Below are 20,957 nucleotides of genomic sequence, written 5' to 3'. Positions count from 1 at the left end.
GGTCAAGAAGGAGTTCGATTACATACAGGCTCGATTGCTCTTTCCGAGTACCCGGATGTCTTTGTCAAATTTACCCGAATCTGAAGAAAAAAGCTGAATCAGTGTATCAAAATTTTGTATCTGAATTTAACAATCTGAATTCGTGCCACATACATTTTAATTTTAAGTTTGATGTAATTCAAGTCCAAAACTACTAATTCAATTTCAAGTAAACATGTTCAAACTTAAGTCCTAAAATTCAAGTTCAAGTCCCAATGGCACATGTTTCATTCCATATTCCATGTTCACTTTAAACCTATTGACTCTTTCAAGCTTATTCAAGCTTCACATTTATTTATTGTATGAACCTATAGACTCTGTATTTGGAACCACTGTTTAACATTTCTCAATACGTTTGAATCAGACTCACCTGATTTAGAAGAAATAGTATCAAAATAATAATATAAATCTTGAGGTTTCAGTGACTGTAAAAAATCCTTGGGAGGAAAAAAAACATGCAGCTTTAATTGCAGATTGAAAAATAGTGTATTGTACTGTATTTCACAGGAAGACTTGCTGTGATAACTGGTACGGTCATTGCAATCTACAAGTTCAATAATGCATATGACATTTTGCTTATGTCACTTTATTACATACTGTACATACTGCATTCCAGTATATATCTTATATTTGCTGTGTTTTATTTTTGTGCCAAAATCTATAAAGTACTAAACATCCTGAATCCTATGTGAAGTAGGTCATAAATCTGGCTTAAAAAAATAAAAAAATAAAAAAATCTTACCTTCTGCAAAGTGGATTGAGAAATTAGTAGAGCTGTCGTTTTTAAGAAGCCTGGAACTAGAAAGAGCCATATAAGACTTCCCATATTTGACTACTGGACAGAACTTATTCACAAATGCAAGTGAAGCTGATCCAGCACAGGACTTATTAGAGATCAATTCACTGTACTGACACAATTCTGACTGTGACAAACGTTTGTAATTGGTTAAAACTGTCCCGTACATAGACCAATGTCTCACACTCAACTTCAAAGATCAAACAGAAATGTTATTGATCAGCAGGCATGAGCATGCTCCACAGAAACTGAGTTGATGAATTACAGACAATATTTGTTGACACACCATGATCTGTGTAAAAGGTAACACAAGTTGTGCTGTGGTGGGCTCTTAGTTAATGCTCATTTTATTGATTTGTGACAAATCTGCAAGAGGTGATACTCATGTATAAACAAATGTCATTGCACTGTACTGAAACATGATGCTAAACCAGCCAACAAAAAGGGTACAACAAAAACCAATAGCTGAAGGAAAAATAATTAGTCCAAATAAATCAATCAGTGAATGAATATCTCAGTGAGAATGTCTAAACAGAGTTTAGAAACAGACATTGATTTTGATCTAGCAACATGAATCCTGTTGGCAGGACCCATTAATGTAATCAGGATTACGTAATCAGATTACAAAATTCAAGTACTTGTATTTAGATTAAAATCTATTTTAAAATACTTGTAATCAAATTACAGTTACTTTTTATGGATTACATTGTTACATATTAAAACAAAGGCAGTAAACTGATTTAATAATTTATTGGTTCCCATAATTCTTCTTTTTAAAGACCTGATTCTAGCCACCAGCCATAATTACAATGAAGATAAATGCACTTTTGCCTCTGTGACAACTTTAGAGACTTTTTTGTGACATCTGATTCACAAATAAAACCACCAAATCTGTTACCACACATGGATGCAGTTTATAATACCAAAATTGCTGAAGCAAGAACATTTAAGCGGCTTTTTAATTCAACTCAGAAAAAAAAATATATATATACATTTTCATATTTTGATCCATTAAGTACGTTTCTTTAATGCATTTAAGTAACATTATGTCAAAATAGTACCATCGTACTAATTCATATTACATCAAATAAACAAGAAATTAATCCAAAAGTAATCTAAAAGCAATCAGATTAGATTACTAATTTAATCCAAGAGATTACGTTATTGAGTACAATTTAAATCATGTAATTTTTAATCAGTACCAGATGACAATTCAGACGTAATCTACCGAGCACTACCTGTTAGACGGTGACACTTAGACTTTTATTTTGTTAATGTCACCTACGTTATAATACACATTTATTCATTTAGGATCCAAAGCAACATGAATCATGGTTGAGGGTGATACATCAATTATTTATCGTATTTATAAACAATGTATCTTTATACATGCTTAGTGGGGGGACAGCTGCTCTGTCAGGCGATTTAAACCTGACAGAGCAGCTTTTTTTATCTGTTTACAGGCATGAGGACTTTTATGTTGAAAATAATTTTGTTGCTCGTCGCTTGGTTCGCGCTCGTGTATGAGGGAAGCGCGTGCGGTCTGTGGGCAGGTAAAAACAAACACAGTGGAGAGGGTACGCAACACTCAACATAAAGCGATTCAATTTGGCTTGTAAAAGGAGCGGCTGCTTGTTCTTGGCTAATTGTTTCATATAATTAGCACGCAATGTAGATATAGTAGTAGTAAAAAATCAGCTGAAGTTTGTGTAGTGTTCGTAGCATTAGCAGCAGCGCGGCGTGGTGCGTATTCAAACAGTTAACCGAGCGTGTTAGCATTTGGTTAAAACACGGTACACTCATAGCTGCTTTTGCTTCTGCTAAACTGAATGTAAATGTAGGGCTTGTTTTTATTTTCCTAGATTAAACCAGCCCACACACATTTTGACGACTCCCAATTTGAGTTTGTGTGCTGGTTGCTAAGGTACGAATCTCGTTAGCCATTTTACCGATCACTCCAATCAATTCTTGCTGCTCCTAAATGACAGCATGTTTCTTCCGCACTGAAGCTCTCCTATTCGTGATCAAGGGGCTTTCAAACCGTTACCGCGTTGATTTTAATCGCCATTAGATAAGATCTTGGCTGTGCTTCAAAAACAGCGTGCTGCCTTCCTAGACAGCACTTTTGGGCGAAGCGAACTTGGGAAAACTCGCTGTTGATGCCAATAATGGAGTCTAGGTAGGAAGCTCACTTGTTTTGAGGCACAGCCCTTAAGCGTCTTTGTTCTTAATAGCCAAACATTTAATATTATAGCTGAAATGATCCAAATAAATGGGCAGTGCAGGCTATTTTAAACCCACATCCGAAACAAAACATTTAGACAGTATAGATAGTGACGCACAGAACGGCTGAAAGGCTTTTTGGCCTCGCCGCATCAGGGAGTAAACATCTATAGAGCAACAAAGATGATCTAGTTTAGACTGATGGGCTGTTTTTGTCGTCTTCAGTAAATGCAGGCATGTTTTATTTTTTCAGGTGTGAGGTTAGGGTGGGGACGGGTGGTGTAAGTGGACACCAGTCCCAGACCATGTTTGCGTGGCTATATTTAAAGGCTGGGCAGATAGGGGGATGATTGTCTTACATTGGAATCACAGTGTTAACAGTTAAACTAGCAACAGGCCCGCTGCACCTGTCACTAACCCCATCTTACGCAAACATCTCTCAAACATTTTCTCAGTGTCTATGTGAAATGGTACAAAGGGTGTATGAATGATCTGAAAATTGGATGGAAACATAAATCTCATCAGCCTCTCTTAACATGTACAGTATGACATGGGTTTTAAATGCTTAGTTGCCATGGATACACTGGTATTGAATGCAGTTTGAATGTCAGTCACTCTAGCATTTTTGTCATAAAAGTTGAAAAAATAGGTCCAAACACTGTTCCAACAAGAATTCTTACTTTTGTCAAATGTCTTGGATCTTTTGTTCATGTGTTCTCTCCTCAGGAAATTTTAAGTTGTAATTGGTTCTGTTTCCTTTTCTCCCCCAGACTTTTCTATTTTGTACATACATAATTTTATATATACTGTTTATGATGACTTCAGTGGTCGCTAATGCTGTCCAGGGCAATCAGGACAGAGCCCTACTAGAGACCACACACATCTCACAGAAACAGATACAGGTGAGGAACACACTTAGGAATGTGAGCCATATGTTTGGGCCTTTGTGTATAACCATGTGTTCTCATTAAAGGGGTCATGATATGATGAATCAAATTTTCCTTTAACATATAGAGGTCGTTTTACACCGTAAGGGGCAGTGGTGGCTTGGCGGTTAAGGCTCTGGTTCAAGCCCCAACACCGCCACCATTGGGCCCTTGAGCAAGGCCCTTGACTCCATCTGCTCCAGGGGCGCCGTATCATGGCTGACCCTGTGCTCTGACCCCAGCTTGGCTGGGATATGTGAAAACCGGGGCAGTGGTGGCTCAGCGGTAAAAGTTCTGGGTTAGTAATCAGAAGGTTGGGGGTTCAAGCCCCAGCACTGCCAAGATGCCACTGTTGGGCCCTTGAGCAAGGCCCTTGATCCTATCTGCTCCAGGGGCACCGTATCATGGCTGACCCTGCGCTCTGATATGTGAAAAAAAGAATTTTACTGTATATGAGCAAATGTATAATGTGTGATAAATACAATTATAATTAATTATAAAAACATACTGTAAGTTTCAGAACTCAAAACTTCCTCATCACTGCAGAAAGAGCATTTGTTGAAACCAAGCTGCCAAAACGACTCGCGCTCTTTGTGATGTCACACTGTGGTAGACATTTGCATTGTCATTTCCGTAGCCCCGCCCAGTAGCGGTGAGCAGTGAGATGGCAATGAGAGAGCAGGTCAGTCAAGAGCAGAGAACCAGTCAGAACAGTGGCTGGTCATTGTCAATTTTTAAAGAAGCAGCACCAAAACCAGAGTTTCTGACAGAGGGTCAGAATGAGGGTGGAAAATTATCATGTTTTACAATAATAAAAAAAAAAATTTGTGCAAAAACTTTACTAATAATATAAGTGAGCCTCAAAGAAAATATTAGAATAAAAAGGGCATGTCATGACCCCTTTAAAGTCAGTGGGTGTTTAATTGTGTTGTCTGTCTTTAGGCCACAGCTGAACAGATCCGACTCGCCCAGATGATTTATGACAAAAATGATGCAGATTTTGAGGGCAAAGTCCAACAGGTGAGTGGTGCCAACATTCCCATACGTCTGGAAAATATCGGTAATAAGTTTGTGCTGGTCACTACTATTACTAATGATCTGGCTTCAATACAAGTTAACTGGACAGAATTTGTGGTGTAATGTTGATTGCCACTGCAAATAATTTAAAATTGTCCTTCATTTATTGGAAAAAATCAAACATTTTGGTTACAGTAAGGCACTTACAATGGATGTTAATGGAGACAGTCTGTAAACATTAAAATACACACTTTTTCAAAAGCCTTGCCAGAAGGTGTAAACTATGTGTTTGCATGATTTTAGTGCAACAAAACCAGGAATTACCATTGTAATGGAGTTTATGAACGAATGTTACATTTATTTAGTGCTTTTTTCTGACACTACACTCAAAGCGCTTTACACAGTGAAAAGGGGACTCCTCAACCACCACCAGTGTACAGCATCCACTTGAATGATGTGACGGCAGCCATAGTGCACCAGTATGCTCACCACACACCAGCTACTGGTGGAGAGGAGAAAGTGGAGTGTTAGAGCCAATTAATGGATGGGGATTTTTAGGAGGCCATGATTGAGAAGGGCCAATGGGGGGAATTTAGCCAGGACACCAGGGTTACACCCCTGCTGTTTACGAGAAGTGCCCTGGGATTTTTATTGACCACAGAGAGTCAGATTACAGGCTTTACCAGTGTTACGTCTTCATGAAAACAAAGCAGTAATATTGGATATAACATTACACCGATAAGGTTAGCATGCGATTTTATCCCACTAAAATAATGTAACATGTATGATGTTTATATCTTGTGGCTATACTTTTGAAACAGTGTTGTTGTTTTTTTTTTTCCTGTATATTACTGTTTCTGGCCCTATTCACCAACAGTTTGGACAAAAATCGAATTGAGATTTGAACTGCGATATGATAAACAAAAAAATGTGCAAGTTATTCTTAACTGAAATTAAATCATGTTTTGCGTGAAATACAGAGGGAAAAAACCACCACACGTACATTGCTTCTGTCTGCTGCGTAGTAAGAAATTATTATAGAAATATATTATTATTGTATAATAATAAGTAATATTATTGTTCAGTAGTAATCTTTAATTTCTTAACTTGCTCGTGGTATTGCTGTGCAGTCTGGTTAAAACCTCAAGCTTTTATTTTGACGGAAAACTGAATGAACTGATGTTTCTCTTGTTTGTTGTTAAGTTGACAACAGACTTTTATGTGAAATGCACTCATCTTCCCTTGGTTATTTTAGATTTGTATAGTAAATTGTAGCAGCCAAACATGGAGGTATGTGAAATTACACAAATGTGCAATTAAAATGAATCTGGGGTGCGCTCAGAGCATGTTAGCACACCAAAGTCAGTGCACATCTGTCACTCAGGGCACCAGATAGATAGAATTTGTATGTATCGAGCACAGAACCACTATGTAAACAATGACCCCATTTACATCTTTTTTAAAAAGCACTACACACAACAGGCAAAACAGCAGAGCACATAAGCGAAGCACAGCGGGGAGTACGTTCAGACTATTAAATTAATCGCAGCCCTTGCGGTTTGATAATCGAACTGGGTCATATCTGAATTTTGATTTTATTTAAATTAATCGTGCACCCATTGTCAGTCCCTTACTGTAAACTGGGGAGGGGGGGGATCGTTTCAGTGATGCATCGTGATTCTCAAACGATTCTGAATTGATTCTCAAAAGAATCAGAATCGATTCTTAGTTCAGTTTAAACCACGGCAGCGCAGTGGCACACGGCAGAGACTGTTATATAAACAAAGTCAAGCGCACAAACACGACTGTTTGCAGACTAGGTGTATCAAACACATGACCATTTGTGCCCGAATGAAACTACGATCCCGAAATTCTTTCACAAACCCACGTACCTGGCAACGGGAAATTTTATTTGTGATAACATGCCAACAAACAACATGAAAGACGAGCTCGCACCTGCATTGATTTGCACAGAACGGGGAATAAAACAGCAGAAAATAATGAATGGCACAAACTAACATGGGGCTAGTTGTAAAACACGTGCTTTAAACATTTCACACACACTGGTAAGACGAAACTTTATTAAGTAGCAAAAGTAAAAATTCACTGGAAAGTTCATTTTAATCTCTGCTTTTAGTGTTTATTTAAAACGAGACAAGCTTGGTATAGTTTTAATCTCGAATCTGTTAGCTAGCGTCTTTGCATAGTCTTTTAATTTTTATCTACGCAGAAGTGACTAGCCAGGTTTAAATCCCAGTTGCGCTGCGTTACAACGTGCCCCAATTAGAACAAATTACATACAGTTCAGTGCAGTCAGATATGTAATTTACATAAATCTCCTTAATGTGTCATCAATCCGTGCATTGTTTCAGCAAATGCTGTGGCTTTGTTTTGTTGTCTTTGACAAGTGTCAAACTTATTGCTATATTATATATGACAAAGTTAATAAATGGATTTTACTGAAATAATATTTTAGTTTATCTTCTATTTATTTGAATTCGATAAGTTATAGTTGTTGGAGGGGGATTTTAAGCTCTCATAACAGTCATGTAACAATGTGCCCCTCGCCTATTACTGCATGTCCCGCCTATGGGGCACGTTGTAACATTTCACTTTCCTTTCTGTCCAGGGAGATGGTGAAAAAAGTATACGCTGTATTCATGAAACAAGTCCACATATTTGTACCATACCATGTGTAAAATTAATGTGAAAAAAGAAAATTACTTTGAACCCCAAGTGCATTTACACATACTTAAGAAAGCCAAAAAGTGTTAGTTTGTGCCCTGCTTTAGGTGATATTTTCATTTACCGGTAATTGTTTTTTTTCTCCTTTCCCTATGCCTTTCTCTATTCTTGCGTGCTCACCATTTCTTTGGCTTTTGCTTATTGCCGGTCACTCGCGTGTCAGGACAGTGCGCACACCTGATGAAAACAAATGGAACAGTGCATACGAGATCCTTGATAAATATCTGAAGCAACAACCATGCTATTTAAACTGCTTTACTATCACCTGTGCAGAGGAGAGAAGCTGACAGCTGCACTCTTATAGAAGCAGATATATCTCTCTTCTTGGACCAGCAACTTCCAGTTGTTGTTATAGTTAAAAATGTAAATGAATAGGCATGGTATAGATTAATTTTAAATAATAATTAAATATTATTAAATGATTAACAATGCTTTAAACAGAGAAAAAAAAATTATACAGTGCTGTGAAAAAGTATTTGCCTGATTTCTTATGTTTTTGTGTGTATATCATAGTAAATTGTTTCAAAAATTCTAACAATATCTAACATAAAACAAAGGCAGTCTGAGTAAACACAAAATACAGTTTTTAAATAATAATGTTATTTATTGAAGCAAAAAAGTAATCCATTACCAACTGGGCCTGGTTGAAAAAGTATTTGCCCCCTTAGTTACTAAATCCTCAAATCTGTGAAACTGCATTCATAATGGGGTTCAGCTGGACTAGACACACCCAGGCCTGATTACTGCCAGCCCTGTTCAATCAAATCAACACCTAACTAGAACTTTTTCAGCAGCATGAAATTGGCTAAAAGGTCTCACCCAGTAGCACACTATGCCAAGATCAAAAGAAATTCCAGAAATGAAGGAAAAGGTGATTGAAATACATCAGTCTGGGAAGGGTTACAAAACTATTTCAAAGGCTCTGGGACTCCCAAGAACCACAGTGAGAGCCATTATCTCCAAATGGAGAAAACTTGGCACAGTAATGAACATCCAAGGAACTGCAGGCCTCTCTCGCATCGATAAAGGTCACTGTTCATGATTCCACTATCAGAAAGACACTGGCCAAAATGCCATCCATGGAAGAGTGGTGAGGTGAAAACCACTGCTAACCCAGAAGAACATTAATGCTCGTCTGAATTTTGGCAAAACACACCTTGATGATCCACAAAGCTTTTGGGAGAATGTTCTGTGGACTGATGAGTCGAAAGTGGAACTGTTTGGAAGACAGGGGTACCGTTACAGCTGGCGTAAATCAAACACAGTATTCCACAAAGAGAACATCATACCTATGGTCAAGCATCGTGGTGATAGTGCGGGGATGCTTTGCTGCTTCAGGGCCAGGGCGATTTGCAATAGTTGAGGGACAGCTGTTAAATAAAAAGCTGAAAGGGAAAAATAGAGAGTAAAGACATTTTGAAGAAACTGAGGGAAAAAATGAAATTGAAGGACAAGATGCATCATGATGCATTGAGAATCATTTTATAGTCGAATCGTTATCCTTTGAATCATAATCGAATCATGAGGCCAGTGAAGATTCACACCTCTACTGTGAACGCAATTACTTAATAATTACTTAATTGAAGGATGTCAATTATTTTATTTTGTGGTAATTGACATTATGCCTTAAATGCTGCATTTGAGCTTAACTATTGAACCGGAACCCGGAGCATTCCTTTAAGGTGTTTATGTACTACCCCCTGAAATAGTATTAGCTATGAGACAGAGTGCTTTCCATAACACAGACTTGCCTTGTATCTAACTCAAATCAGTTTAGTTGTTTGTAGTCTGAAAAGCAAAAAAAAAAGCCTGAAACCTCATTTTTACAAACCACAATTTGGAAAAGTTAGTCTGAACAGTCAGACTGGATTTTATTATTATATTTTTTTAAGCATTCAGGATACAGTACATATGTAGCATCTTACAAAATGTGCCGTAATGCCTGCAGCTGACAAGGAAAATGACCTCGTTTTCACTCACTCTTTCCCCATATAGTGAACTATGTGGTGTTCATTAGGTAGTGAATATTGAATGAGTGAGCGATTTTGGACAGCATCTGAATGACTGTGTATGACTGCCGCTTATGTTCTCACATTCTAAATAGTTTGCATTCGATTGTGTTTGTGTTGTAGCTCATGGAGGTTACAGGCAAAAATCAGGATGAATGTATGGTGGCCCTTCATGACTGCAATGGAGATGTCAACAGGGCTATCAACTTCCTGCTGGAGGAGGTCACTGACAAGGTGCACACATGCTGCAGTTTATCCTGATTTACTCATTTCTGATTGTCACATTATCTCTCTTGTAACTATTAATTATACCTGGAAAAACTAGACTGAGTTGTTGTTCATGTAATTAAGTGTATCTGACATTACTAGCCTTCTATACAAGTTATCAAGCTGCTGGAGGTCTTTGTCAAGCTGTTTTGAGCGTAATAGTCCCATTGACTGTTTGTGTGTTCAAATATTCACATTATGGCCCCTTCCTTGCTGCTTTCTTTGCACAGGATTCATGGGAAACTGTTGGCAAGAAGAAGAGTGTTGGAAAAGAAGGGACAACAGCAGAGAACAGAGAGAAGAGAGGAGAAAGGGAAGGCAGGGGCCGTGGGGGTCCAAACAGACGTGGCCGAGGAGCCAGCCGCAACCAAGAAGGTGTTTATTTCTATGCATATCCTTACTTGCACATGAAGAAGTGCATGCAGAATAATGAAAATGAAGCATATTATTAGGATGAAGATTGTTTTCATTGTGACATTTATATTCATGACAATTAAGCAAGCCCCCCCCCCATCTCATAACCGTAATATTGCAAAGAAAATAATCATATTTAGACACATTGATTTAAAAAACTGGATTTAAATGTAATTTCTTCATGCATTACAGTGGTGAGAATTGGGCTAGAAAATGTGCATAATTGTCATGAAAATGTCTCGCTGCAAAAAAAATAATAAATCTAAAAATAGGATTAATTTTTTTTATTTTTGTGTAACATTTTTGCAGGGACGCACACGGCTGTTTGTCTTATAATTAGCATAATGTTGTTTTTGTGGTGATTGGAGAATAGGTGTAGCAAATAAGCATGCACTGCTCTCTGCCTCTGTTTTCAGGCCGATCAGAAGAGAATGGGTTTGATCCAGCTCCAGCAGAGAGAGGAGGAGACCGTGGGCGCAGAGGAAGAGGGAGAGGTCTGTACAGTAACACACACACTCAAAGTCATTCCTACTCACTCGACTCTCGACCACTTTGTTACCCGCTAGTCTGTACCAGTGAATGGTTATTAATGTGACAGTGATGTCATAAAAAACATTTTTGTATGTTAAATCTTAAAGATGCTTCTAAAGAGCACTATGATTGCAGTTGCAGATCAGTTGCTGTATAATCATTGTCATATACATTGACATTTTGACAGAACTTGTCAAAAGCTGGGGTTCCATCCACACATTTTTATACACATTTTGGGATATTGCATTAAAACTGCTGGATGGAAACATCAAGATGCGAATAATATCTCCAAAATGCACTTAAAAAAACGTTTACGCTTGGTAGAGGTGGATAAATTTTTTATACAATAAAGAAGATATTTTGTCGGAAAACTGAATGAACTGACGTTTCTCTTGTTTGTAGTTACACTTGCGGCCAAAAGTTTAGAATAATGTACAGATTGTGCTGTTTCGGAATTAAATTGGTACTTTAATTCACCAAAGTGGCATTCAACTGATCACAAAGTGTAGTCAGGACATTATTGATGTAAAAAAACGGCACCATCACTATTTGAAAAAAGTCATTTTTGATCAAATCTAGACAGGCCCCATTTCCAGCAGCCATCACTCCAACACCTTATCCTTGAGTAATCATGCTAAATTACTAATTTGGTACTAGAAAATAACTTGCCATTAAATCAAACACAGTTGAAGCTATTTGGTTCGTTAATTGAAGCTTATCATTGTCTATGTCTTTGTTTTTGAGTTGCCACAGTATGCAATAGATTGGCATGTCTTAAAGACAATATTAGATCAAAAATGGCAAAAAAGAAACAGCTTTCTCTAGAAACTCAGTCAATCATTGTTTTGAGGAATGAAGGCTATACAATGCTTGAAATTGCCAAAAAAACTGAAGATTTCATACAAAGGTGTACACTACAGTCTTCAAAGACAAAAAACAACTGGCTCTAACAAGGACAGAAAGAGATGTGGAAGGCCAGATGTTCAACTAAACAAGAGGATAAGTAAATCAGAGTCTGTAGTTTGAGAAATAGACACCTCACATGTCCTCAGCTGACAGCTTCATTGAATTCTACCCGCTCAACACCAGTTTCATGTACAACAGTAAAGAGAAGACTCGGAGGTGCAGACCTTATGGGAAGAATTGCAAAGAAAAAGCCACTTTTGAAACAGAAAAAGAAAAAGAAAAGGTTAAAGTGGGCAAAGAAACACAGACATTGGACAACAGATAATTGGAAAAGAGTGTTATGGATCTTAACCCCACTGAGCTTTTGTGGGATCAGCTAGACTGTAAGGTGCGTGAGAAGTGCCCGACAAGACAGCCACATCTATGGCAATAGCTACAGGAAGCGTGGGGTGAAATGTCACCTGAGTATCTGGACAAACTGGCAGCTAGAAAGGATCTGCAAAGCTGTCAATGCTGCACATGGAGGATTTTTTGATGAGAACTCTCTGAAGTAATTTAAGAAGTTCTGAATTTTTTTTTCCAAATTGTAATAGTAATTTTTCACGTTATTAATGTCCTGACTATACATTGTTATCAGTTGAAGGCCACTTTGGTGAATAAAAGTACCAACTTCTTTCCATAAGAGCAAAATCTGTACATTACTCCAAACTTTTGGTCGCCAGTGTAAGTTAACTACAGCCTCTTAATGCACGGAAATGCTCTCATCTTCCATTCCATCCTGAAAAACCATGGAGTTCATGGGGTTATTTTAGATTTGTATAGTAAATTGTAGCGGCCGAACATAGAGGTATGTGAAATTACGCAAATGTGCAAAGTGAATCTGGGGTGTTTTAAATGGTATGCGCTCGGATAAAGAAGAAATTTGCATAAACAATGATGGAAGCCATATACCGAATAAACTCCTATTGAGTTTATTAACCATACAAGAAGTGCATAAAAAAAAAAAGTCATGTGACTGGTTAATTCGATCATAACTGGACTAACCAGCGGACCAATCATCATATCTGATATGTTGCTCTGGTCGTTTTTTCTGATTAGCCTCACTAACAAGTGGCTTTCTTCTGGCCACACAGCTGTTTAGTCCCAAACCTGTAAGTTCACATCGCATTGTGCACGTGGAAATGCTCTTACTTTCACTATTAAACATAACTGAGTTGTACTGTTGATTTTTTTACGATGTGACTCCGATCACGTTTCTTCCGCGAAGTTGACGGTTCACCACTATCCTTCCAGGTTTTAATAATGTGTTGGACAGTTCTTAACCCAATTCCAGTGATTTCAACAATCTCCTTAGTTGTTTTCTTTGCTTGATGCAGGCCAATAATTTGCCCCTTATAAAACACAGTGACATCTTTTCCACAACCACGGGATATGTCTTCCGACATAATTGTTTAAGAAATGAGAAGCTACACACTACATCAGTTAGGGTTAAAATAATTTTTGCCAGCTGAAACATATTAATCACTGCAATAATGATCCAGTCATAGGCTCTTAAGTATCAGCTTTTTTGGGGGGCCTGGGTAGCTCAGCGAGTATTGAAGCTGACTACCACCCCTGGAGTCGCGAGTTCAAATCCAGGGTGTGATGAGTGACTCCAGTCAGGTCTCCTAAGCAACCAAATTGGCCCGGTTGCTAGGGAGGGTAGAGTCACATGGGGTAACCTCCTCGTGGTCGCGATTAGTGGTTCGCGTGGTAAGTTGTGCATGGATCGAGGAGAGGAGCATGAGTCTCTACATGCTGGGAGACTCCGCGGTGTCATGCACAATGAGCCACGTGATGAGATGCGTGGATTGACGGTCTCCGAAGCGGAGGCAACTGAGACTTGTCCTCCGCCACCCAGATTGAGGTGAGTAACCGCGCCACCACGAAGACCTACTAAGCAGAGGGAATTGGGCATTCCAAATTGGGAGAAAATGGGATAAAAATAAAAATATCAGCTTAATTAAATCAAAATGGTGACTCTTTTTTTTTTTTTTTTTTGCCAGGCAGTGTATTTCCTTCTATCCCAGCTTAATATGTAGAGACATTTATAAGTCATTCATAGGTTAATTTTCTCAAACTGTAAACGCTGTGTCTCTGTAGCACTATAAAATTCCAGTATTTGTTTAGAGTGACCCACTTTGACCCGCCCCAACAATGCTACTCAACCAATGGTGTGAGTTGTGAGCGGGACTACCTGACGGTTCGCACAACAGAGGATGAGGGGCGTATTCGGAAAGCTGTTTTGAAAACAGTTTATTTTCTGTTTGGTTCCACAGAAATTACATACTCCAGCTTCAATTTGGGGTACCATATAGGACATACTGTAGCATTCACAATAGGAAGTGTGCTCCCCAGTCTACCCAGACCGTTTATTGAAATTAAGCTGCACAACAGGTCATTGAGAATACATTGTGGTTATGATGTCAGACCTATCAGTACATTAACATATGACTGCCCATGTTTACATATCCATGCCTATTCATTTTTCAGCAACTTGGGATATTGATAACCAATCAGCCTAATTCTAAGGGTCTGAGAGAGGGTGTTAATGATCAAGCAGAATGACAAATAATTACTAACATCTTGACTATCTTGAAAAAACATTAATACACTTCTAGAGGGAAAAATTATCAATTTTGCTTCTTTAGCTCAAACATCAAGGCATGATATTCAGTCATTTAAGACATTGCAGTGTTATGTTCTGTAAAGCTGCTTTGAAACAATATGTGTTGTGAGAAGCACTATACAAATAAAAATGACTTGTTTTGCATTGTAATCATTAGTATTTGTGTGTTGATGTGACGTTTTAGGAGCAGGAGGGCGAGGGAGAGGCAGAGTAGCTGGAATAAGCAGATTCTCTCAGGGAATGGGGTGAGTGTTTAGTCTTTCCTTCCCAGCCTCCCTGTCAGTGAGGAATATCTCTACGCATTCCAGATGTGGCTTTGATCATGATTACATAATTACTTATTCAGGGCCTCTAAATTCTAAGCTTCTCAATGCAATATAGGAGCAGTTCCCTTCAGTCTATATTTCCACACACACTCATTAGGCTACAAAATGCAATAAACAAAAAAAATAAAATAAATAAAACCTGTTCCTGGACCAGCTTTCTCACACGGAGTGATTTGCTTCTATTTTTTAGAACATATAACTCTGCTGAGTTCACTGGCTCTGCTGAAGCAGGAGAGGCTGCCAATGAGACTACTGAAGGAGCAGGTGAGTGCTGTTTATCAATCTAGATCTTAGGCCATGGCACTGTTTCTTTAAGGGAACGGAATAATTAAAAAAGTTTAATCAGTTTTCAGTGTAATACAGCTCTCAGTAGAGAGGAGAACAAGTAGTAGTAGTAGTATAAGTAGTATTGATTTCACACAATATAGGCAGAAACTTGGAATGTTGATTTGGGATCCAACTTACGCAGTGTGAGTTGATGTTTCACTACGATTTTTAAAGAACACTTCACCCATCACACCCTCACATTGTTCCAAACATGTATGGTTTTATTTTGTTATAACTATGTTATAAAAAGAAAGTTGGAATCCCTCAGTTTTTCTTCACTTTCATATGGTGAAAAGATGCCATTAAAGGTAAATATTGATTGAGGCAAAAAAGTTTGTCTAACATCTCTTTTTGTGTTTCATGGAATAGATCATACGGTTCAGATCACAATCATACGGTTGTCACACTACCAAAATTTGAGTAGTCGTACCAATACCAGTAAAATGTCACGATTCTCGATGCCAATTTCAGTACCGCAAAAACTGGTAATATGCTATTAAACACTCGTTTAGGCTATTAAACCAAGTTCAGTGCATCAGTGAAAATAAATTAAGTTGTTGTAATGACTCACAGCATAATCTAAAACACATTGGTCTTTTTTTTTTTTTTTTGTCAAATGAAGTGCTGCACAACAGACCATCACATTATAAATGAAAACATTGAAGAAAACTTCTATTCAGTACAACAGCACTCTTGCTTGTGAGATATTGCTTAAATATTATTATTATTGTCACTACAGTAAATACTACATTATACAATAGATAAATTGTATATTTCTGTTGCAATTTCTTCAATTCTCCATCAGGCTTTTATTTTGAATCTAAACTTATTTTGACATGAAGGCATTTCTGTTCTGTGTTTTTGATGGTAGTTTCACTCCTCCTCCAGGCTTCACACATTCACGTGTGTGCTGAAGCATGCAGCACATGCTGACTGTGTTTAATTAAATCAGCAGTTTAATTATCACACTACAACTTCTCTTTTAATTTGATTAATTTTCCATTTCATAGTAAAAGTAGTAACGCATGCACTCATAAGTGTATGAGCATATAAAGGCAGCCGTCTGTCAGTCAGACAGTGCGCTGGGATTGAATTGAGTCAGTTCTAGGTATTACCGTTACTGCACTGGCATTGTTACATCTGTAAATCGACTTGGTACCCAAGTACCGGTACTTTTGATATCACTATTTGTACGGGTTTGGAATAACATGATGGGTGAGTTAATGATAATATTTACAGTTTTGAGTGAACCGTCCCTTTAATCTATTTACTGAAAATTTTGCTCTGCTGAAAATGCATTGCAGTCGGTTATGAATTGAGACATGTAAGAACCAATGACGTTTACAATCACTGAAGTCAGCCTTGGTGTGAATATGTGCAAGCACAAATTTGAGAGCTACAGCAGACTATGAAATGGTATATTTACCCTGTTTCTGATAGTATGAATGTACCTTATTACTAAACTGATTCTCCTTTCAGGAGCTTGGAAGGACAATCTGGAAGATTGGGCTACAGAAGACTGGAATGAAGATGTGAGTCATCTCAGGAATCTTGAGATTAAACAATTAAAAGAAAAAAATGATCATGCTTATGTGTAATGCTCACTTTTCCTTTTAACAGCTATCTGAGACCAAAGTGTTTACCGCCTCCTATGCTCATGGCTCCAAGAACCAGATGCCGCCTGTACAGGGGTAAGTGCTTCCTGTGCTTTGAATACTTGCTAGAACGGAGCTATTGTGTCTACTGTCATTGACATCTATAAATGTGTAATTTAGTTTCCTCAAGGAAGATTGCATGTAACTGAAGATCACATCCCACCAAAAGATGCTGAATTTTGCACATCAGATCCCTACATGAAAAAGAGCATGTGTCAACTAGTCCTAAACAGCTCTGAATAACATTTTCAAAAAGCAGTAAAGAAGCATGAAATGAGAGCACACTCTACCAATGAAGTGTAAAAATGCCTGTCTGAGCATACATTTCTAGATCAGAGTGCAATTCTGACAATACTGGGCAAGCATTGAAGTGTAGTTTCCCCAGGAATGTGAATTGTGTTGCTTTGACAAAGACAACATACTGTGATTCTACAGACTTTTAGGGTTGTAATCAATTGTAATTCCTCCTAGAGCTTTCTAGCTAAATCCACTAAACTCTGCACAGACGTTCAGATTGTTCTGAGTTGTGTTGCTGTATACTGTATGTTCTAACTGATTGGAATAACTGTTTTCGCACAGCAGATGATCAAAAATCTGTAAAATCCCATAGACTTGCATTGACGGAATTATTCAAATGTTTCAACGGAATGCTCGTTAATTCAAAATCCAACTGTCAAAAAATATCCACCTTTTCCTGAACCCGGAAGTGTTCCATGATTCATAACGGATGCCTACTTTCAATTTTCGGTCTCCAGTGTTTTCACTAAAATCGATGTACTTTATGTTCTTAGCGGGTAATGTGATGTTTAAAGTACTACATTTGTAAAAATCATTAAAAAAAAGCATGTGGCTCCATAGTGTTGACCCAGTACAATGACTGTTTTATAACAGTACCTCACTTGAGTGTGTAGATGACATAATGATGGTTCAAGGTTAGTTATGTTGATACCATTAATGAATTATGACAGCCAACAACTGCACAAGTTGAGCCTGAGCAACTCTAACTAATACATAAATGGTTGTTTAACATTGCTTCTTGAGACCAGAAACAGAAATCAGGTAATGAGAATCATGGCACTGCCCAATAGTTGGTTAGAAAAACTGGAAACAAACCCTCAAAAGTCCTGCCATATCTTGGATTTCGGTTACAATACAAAATCCATTCAGCTATCTTTCTAAAAGTTTTATCTAAATGTCGTCTTGACATTTCTCTCTCTCTCTCTCTCTCATTCAATGACAAAGGCTTTGTCAAGCCACCATCAAAGTATGACAAAGCCATATATAAAATTATTTTAACCTGTTAAAAATGTGGTGTTAAATGTACCAATAAAATACATTACACTACGTCTATGCAATACGTCATGTGTGCAAAATCAGTGGGCATGGCAAAGGATGTTTATTATTTTCGTGTGCGTATGCATTGTCTAGCCGTATGCGGGTGCAGTGCGCAACTGATAAATGAAGACGCAGCATACATAAGATGTCAGAAGCTAGTCTTACATGGACCTTCCAAATACAGTGCATTCAAAAAAAAAAGTATTCAGACCCCTTCATTTTTTGCACATTTTGTTATATGTTGCAGCCTTATATTAAAATGCTTTATAAATTATTTTTTCTCACATCAATCTACACTCCATACCCCATAATGACAAAGCAAAAACCAGATTTTTGATAACTTTGCAATTTTATTAAAAATAAAAAACTGAAATATCACATTGACATAAGTATTCAGACCCTTAACTCAGTACTTAGTTGAAGCACCTTTAGCAGCGATTACAGCCTCAAGTCTTTTTGAGTAAGATGCGACAAGCTTTGCACACCTGGATTTGGGGATTTTCTGCCAGTCTTCTCAGCAGATCCTCTCAAGCTCTGCCAGGTTGGATGGGGACCATCAGTGGACAGCCATTTTCAGGTCTCTCCTGAGATGTTCGATTGGGTTCAAGTCTGGGTTCTGGCTGGGCCACTCAAGGGCATTCACAGAGTTGTCCTTTGTGCTTGGGGGCATTTTCCTGTTGGAATGTGCTCTGGACCAGGTTTTCATTAAGGATATCTCTGTATTTGCTGCGTTCAGCTTTCCTTCAACCCTGACCAGTCCCCCAGTCCCAGCTGCTGAAAAACACCCCCACAGCATGATGCTACCACCACCATGCTTCACCGTTGGGATGGTATTGCGCAGGTGATGAGCGGTGCCTGGTTTCATCCAGACATGACGCTTGGAATTGAGGCCAAACACCTGTCTATATGAGGTCTCACAGCTGAAAATGCATATCAGAGCAAAAACCCAGCCAGTCTTCGTTTCATCAGACCAGAGAATCTGGTTTCTCACAGTCTGAGAATTCTTTAGGTGCTTTTTTGCAAATTCCAAGCGGGCTTTCATGTGTCTTGCACTGAGGAGAGGCTTCCGTCTAGCCACTGCCATAAAGCCCAGATGGGTGGAATGTTGAAGTTATGGTTGTCCTTCAAGTTTCTTTCATCTACACACCTCTCTTACCAAGGTCCTTCTCCCCCGATTGCTCAGTTTGGCCGGGCGGCCAGCTCTAGGAAGAGTCCTGGTTGTTCCAAACTTCCATTTAAGATATATGGAGGCCACTGTACTCTTGGGAACCTTCAATGCAGCTGAAATTTATTTGTAGCCTTCCCCAGATCTGTGCCTTGACACAGTCCTGTCTCTGAGGTCTGCAGGCAGTTCCTTTGACCTCATGGCTGGGTTTTTGCTCTGATATGCATTTTCAGCTGTGAGACCTTATATAGACAGGTGTGTGCCTTTCCAAATCATGTCCAATCAATTGAATTTGCCACAGGTGGACTCCAGTCAAAGTGTAGAAACATCCCAAAGATGATCCAGAGAAATGGGATGCACCAGAGCTAAATTTCAAGCGTCACTGCAAAAAGGATCTGTATACTTATGTCAGTGTGATATTTCAGTTTTTTCTTTTTTTATACATTTGTAAAGTTATCAAAAATCTTGTTATTATGGGGTATGGAGTGTAGATTGATGTGGGGAAAAAAATAATTTAAAGCATTTTAGCATAAGGCTGCAACAACAAAAAAAAACATTTAAAAAAAATTAAGGGGTCTGAATACTTTCTGAATGCACTGTATTTTTGCGAATACACTCACTGTTGTGCAAATATGGTCACATGGCCTGAACACTCCTGATCATACCCAATTGTGCATTGCCCAGACACGAACATTGCACTTACTGTAGATTTTGCACGCTCACGAGAGTTGGAGAAGACGTATCGCTGCACCTAAATGTCAATTCATTCTCTCTTTCTCGTATGCCAATTCATTCTCTTTGTGCTTCTCAGGATGGATCTCGGATCTCTGATGCCTAAAGTGACAGAGGGCGACTCTGAACTGGCTGGTTTCGAGCCATCATCCCCTGATACTCTAACCCAGAGCCTGGTGTTCACCAACTCCCAGCAACACTCCACTCGAGCAAACTTGCACAGCTACGCCTCTGCTGCCGCTGGCACTTATGCACATGCCGCATCTGTGAGATCTAACGCAAGCACAAACACATACAAACACATGCTGGATTTTAGCACAGTTAATCACCACAGTTAGGCAGATGAAATGCAGAATTCTTGTCTAGACAGGTGCTCAAAGAAAGTGTGGCTTTCAATAAAGATTATAACACTTTCAGTTTCAGGAGAGATTTCTTCTAACTTTTTTTTGTAAAAGGATATCCTATTTTTGAGGCAAAGATATGCATTGGCCAACAAACAAACAAACTGAAAGTTAGCGAGGGTCTTTTGGGTCATGTTTAAGTTGTTTGTGCTGCATGTTAAGTATTTAATCAAATTGAATCAAATCATCAAATGAAGTGATTAGGATGACCTATTTCAATTAATTATTTGTATTTATTTATCTGCCTTCTAGTCCATGCTGGGATCCAGACATCATCAAATTGATGTACAGAAAGCAGAACCAATCAGCACGCCCCGACTCACCCCTCTGTCCAGTCAGATGGCAGGGGCCCTAAGCAATGGCACTGTTTCTGCAGAACCCACTGCTTCAGTTCCACTTGCGCCTGCACCTATGACTCTAAATGAACCCAAGGAGATGCCTGTTACAACAGCTCACAGTTAGTATTACACACACT

General features: G+C 38.5%; 2 protein-coding genes across 7 annotated transcripts in view; one reads left to right on the top strand and one right to left on the bottom strand.

The window, feature by feature from the left end:
• The window catches only part of LOC127424297 (A disintegrin and metalloproteinase with thrombospondin motifs 13-like), a 34,868-nt gene extending 33,921 nt beyond the window's left edge, over positions 1-947 (bottom strand). The window contains exons 1-2 of one of the 2 annotated variants that reach the window (XM_051669337.1): positions 782-947; positions 410-476 (exon numbers count right to left, since the gene is read on the bottom strand). In XM_051669337.1, the coding sequence (XP_051525297.1) occupies positions 410-476; positions 782-865 (151 nt within the window). In that variant the 5' untranslated portion in view covers positions 866-947. The remainder of the gene's footprint in view (positions 1-409; positions 477-781) is intronic. The other variant, XM_051669336.1, reaches the window with a different exon arrangement.
• A 1,395-nt stretch (positions 948-2,342) lies between these two features.
• The window catches only part of LOC127424301 (ubiquitin-associated protein 2-like), a 38,296-nt gene continuing 19,681 nt past the window's right edge, over positions 2,343-20,957 (top strand). For 4 of the 5 annotated variants that reach the window (XM_051669346.1, XM_051669347.1, XM_051669348.1 and 1 more), the window contains exons 1-12: positions 2,356-2,412; positions 3,829-3,960; positions 4,927-5,004; positions 9,879-9,989; positions 10,253-10,397; positions 10,853-10,930; positions 14,726-14,786; positions 15,058-15,131; positions 16,674-16,726; positions 16,815-16,885; positions 20,161-20,347; positions 20,735-20,939. In XM_051669346.1, the coding sequence (XP_051525306.1) occupies positions 2,359-2,412; positions 3,829-3,960; positions 4,927-5,004; positions 9,879-9,989; positions 10,253-10,397; positions 10,853-10,930; positions 14,726-14,786; positions 15,058-15,131; positions 16,674-16,726; positions 16,815-16,885; positions 20,161-20,347; positions 20,735-20,939 (1,249 nt within the window). In that variant the 5' untranslated portion in view covers positions 2,356-2,358. Of the gene's footprint in view, positions 2,413-3,828; positions 3,961-4,926; positions 5,005-9,878; positions 9,990-10,252; positions 10,398-10,852; positions 10,931-14,725; positions 14,787-15,057; positions 15,132-16,673; positions 16,727-16,814; positions 16,886-20,160; positions 20,348-20,734; positions 20,940-20,957 lie in introns of all 5 variants that reach the window. The other variant, XM_051669345.1, reaches the window with a different exon arrangement.

This window comes from Myxocyprinus asiaticus, chromosome 33, assembly GCF_019703515.2.
Source record: "Myxocyprinus asiaticus isolate MX2 ecotype Aquarium Trade chromosome 33, UBuf_Myxa_2, whole genome shotgun sequence".
Lineage (NCBI taxonomy): Eukaryota > Metazoa > Chordata > Actinopteri > Cypriniformes > Catostomidae > Myxocyprinus > Myxocyprinus asiaticus.
This window is presented reverse-complemented; position numbering and strand designations above follow the sequence as displayed.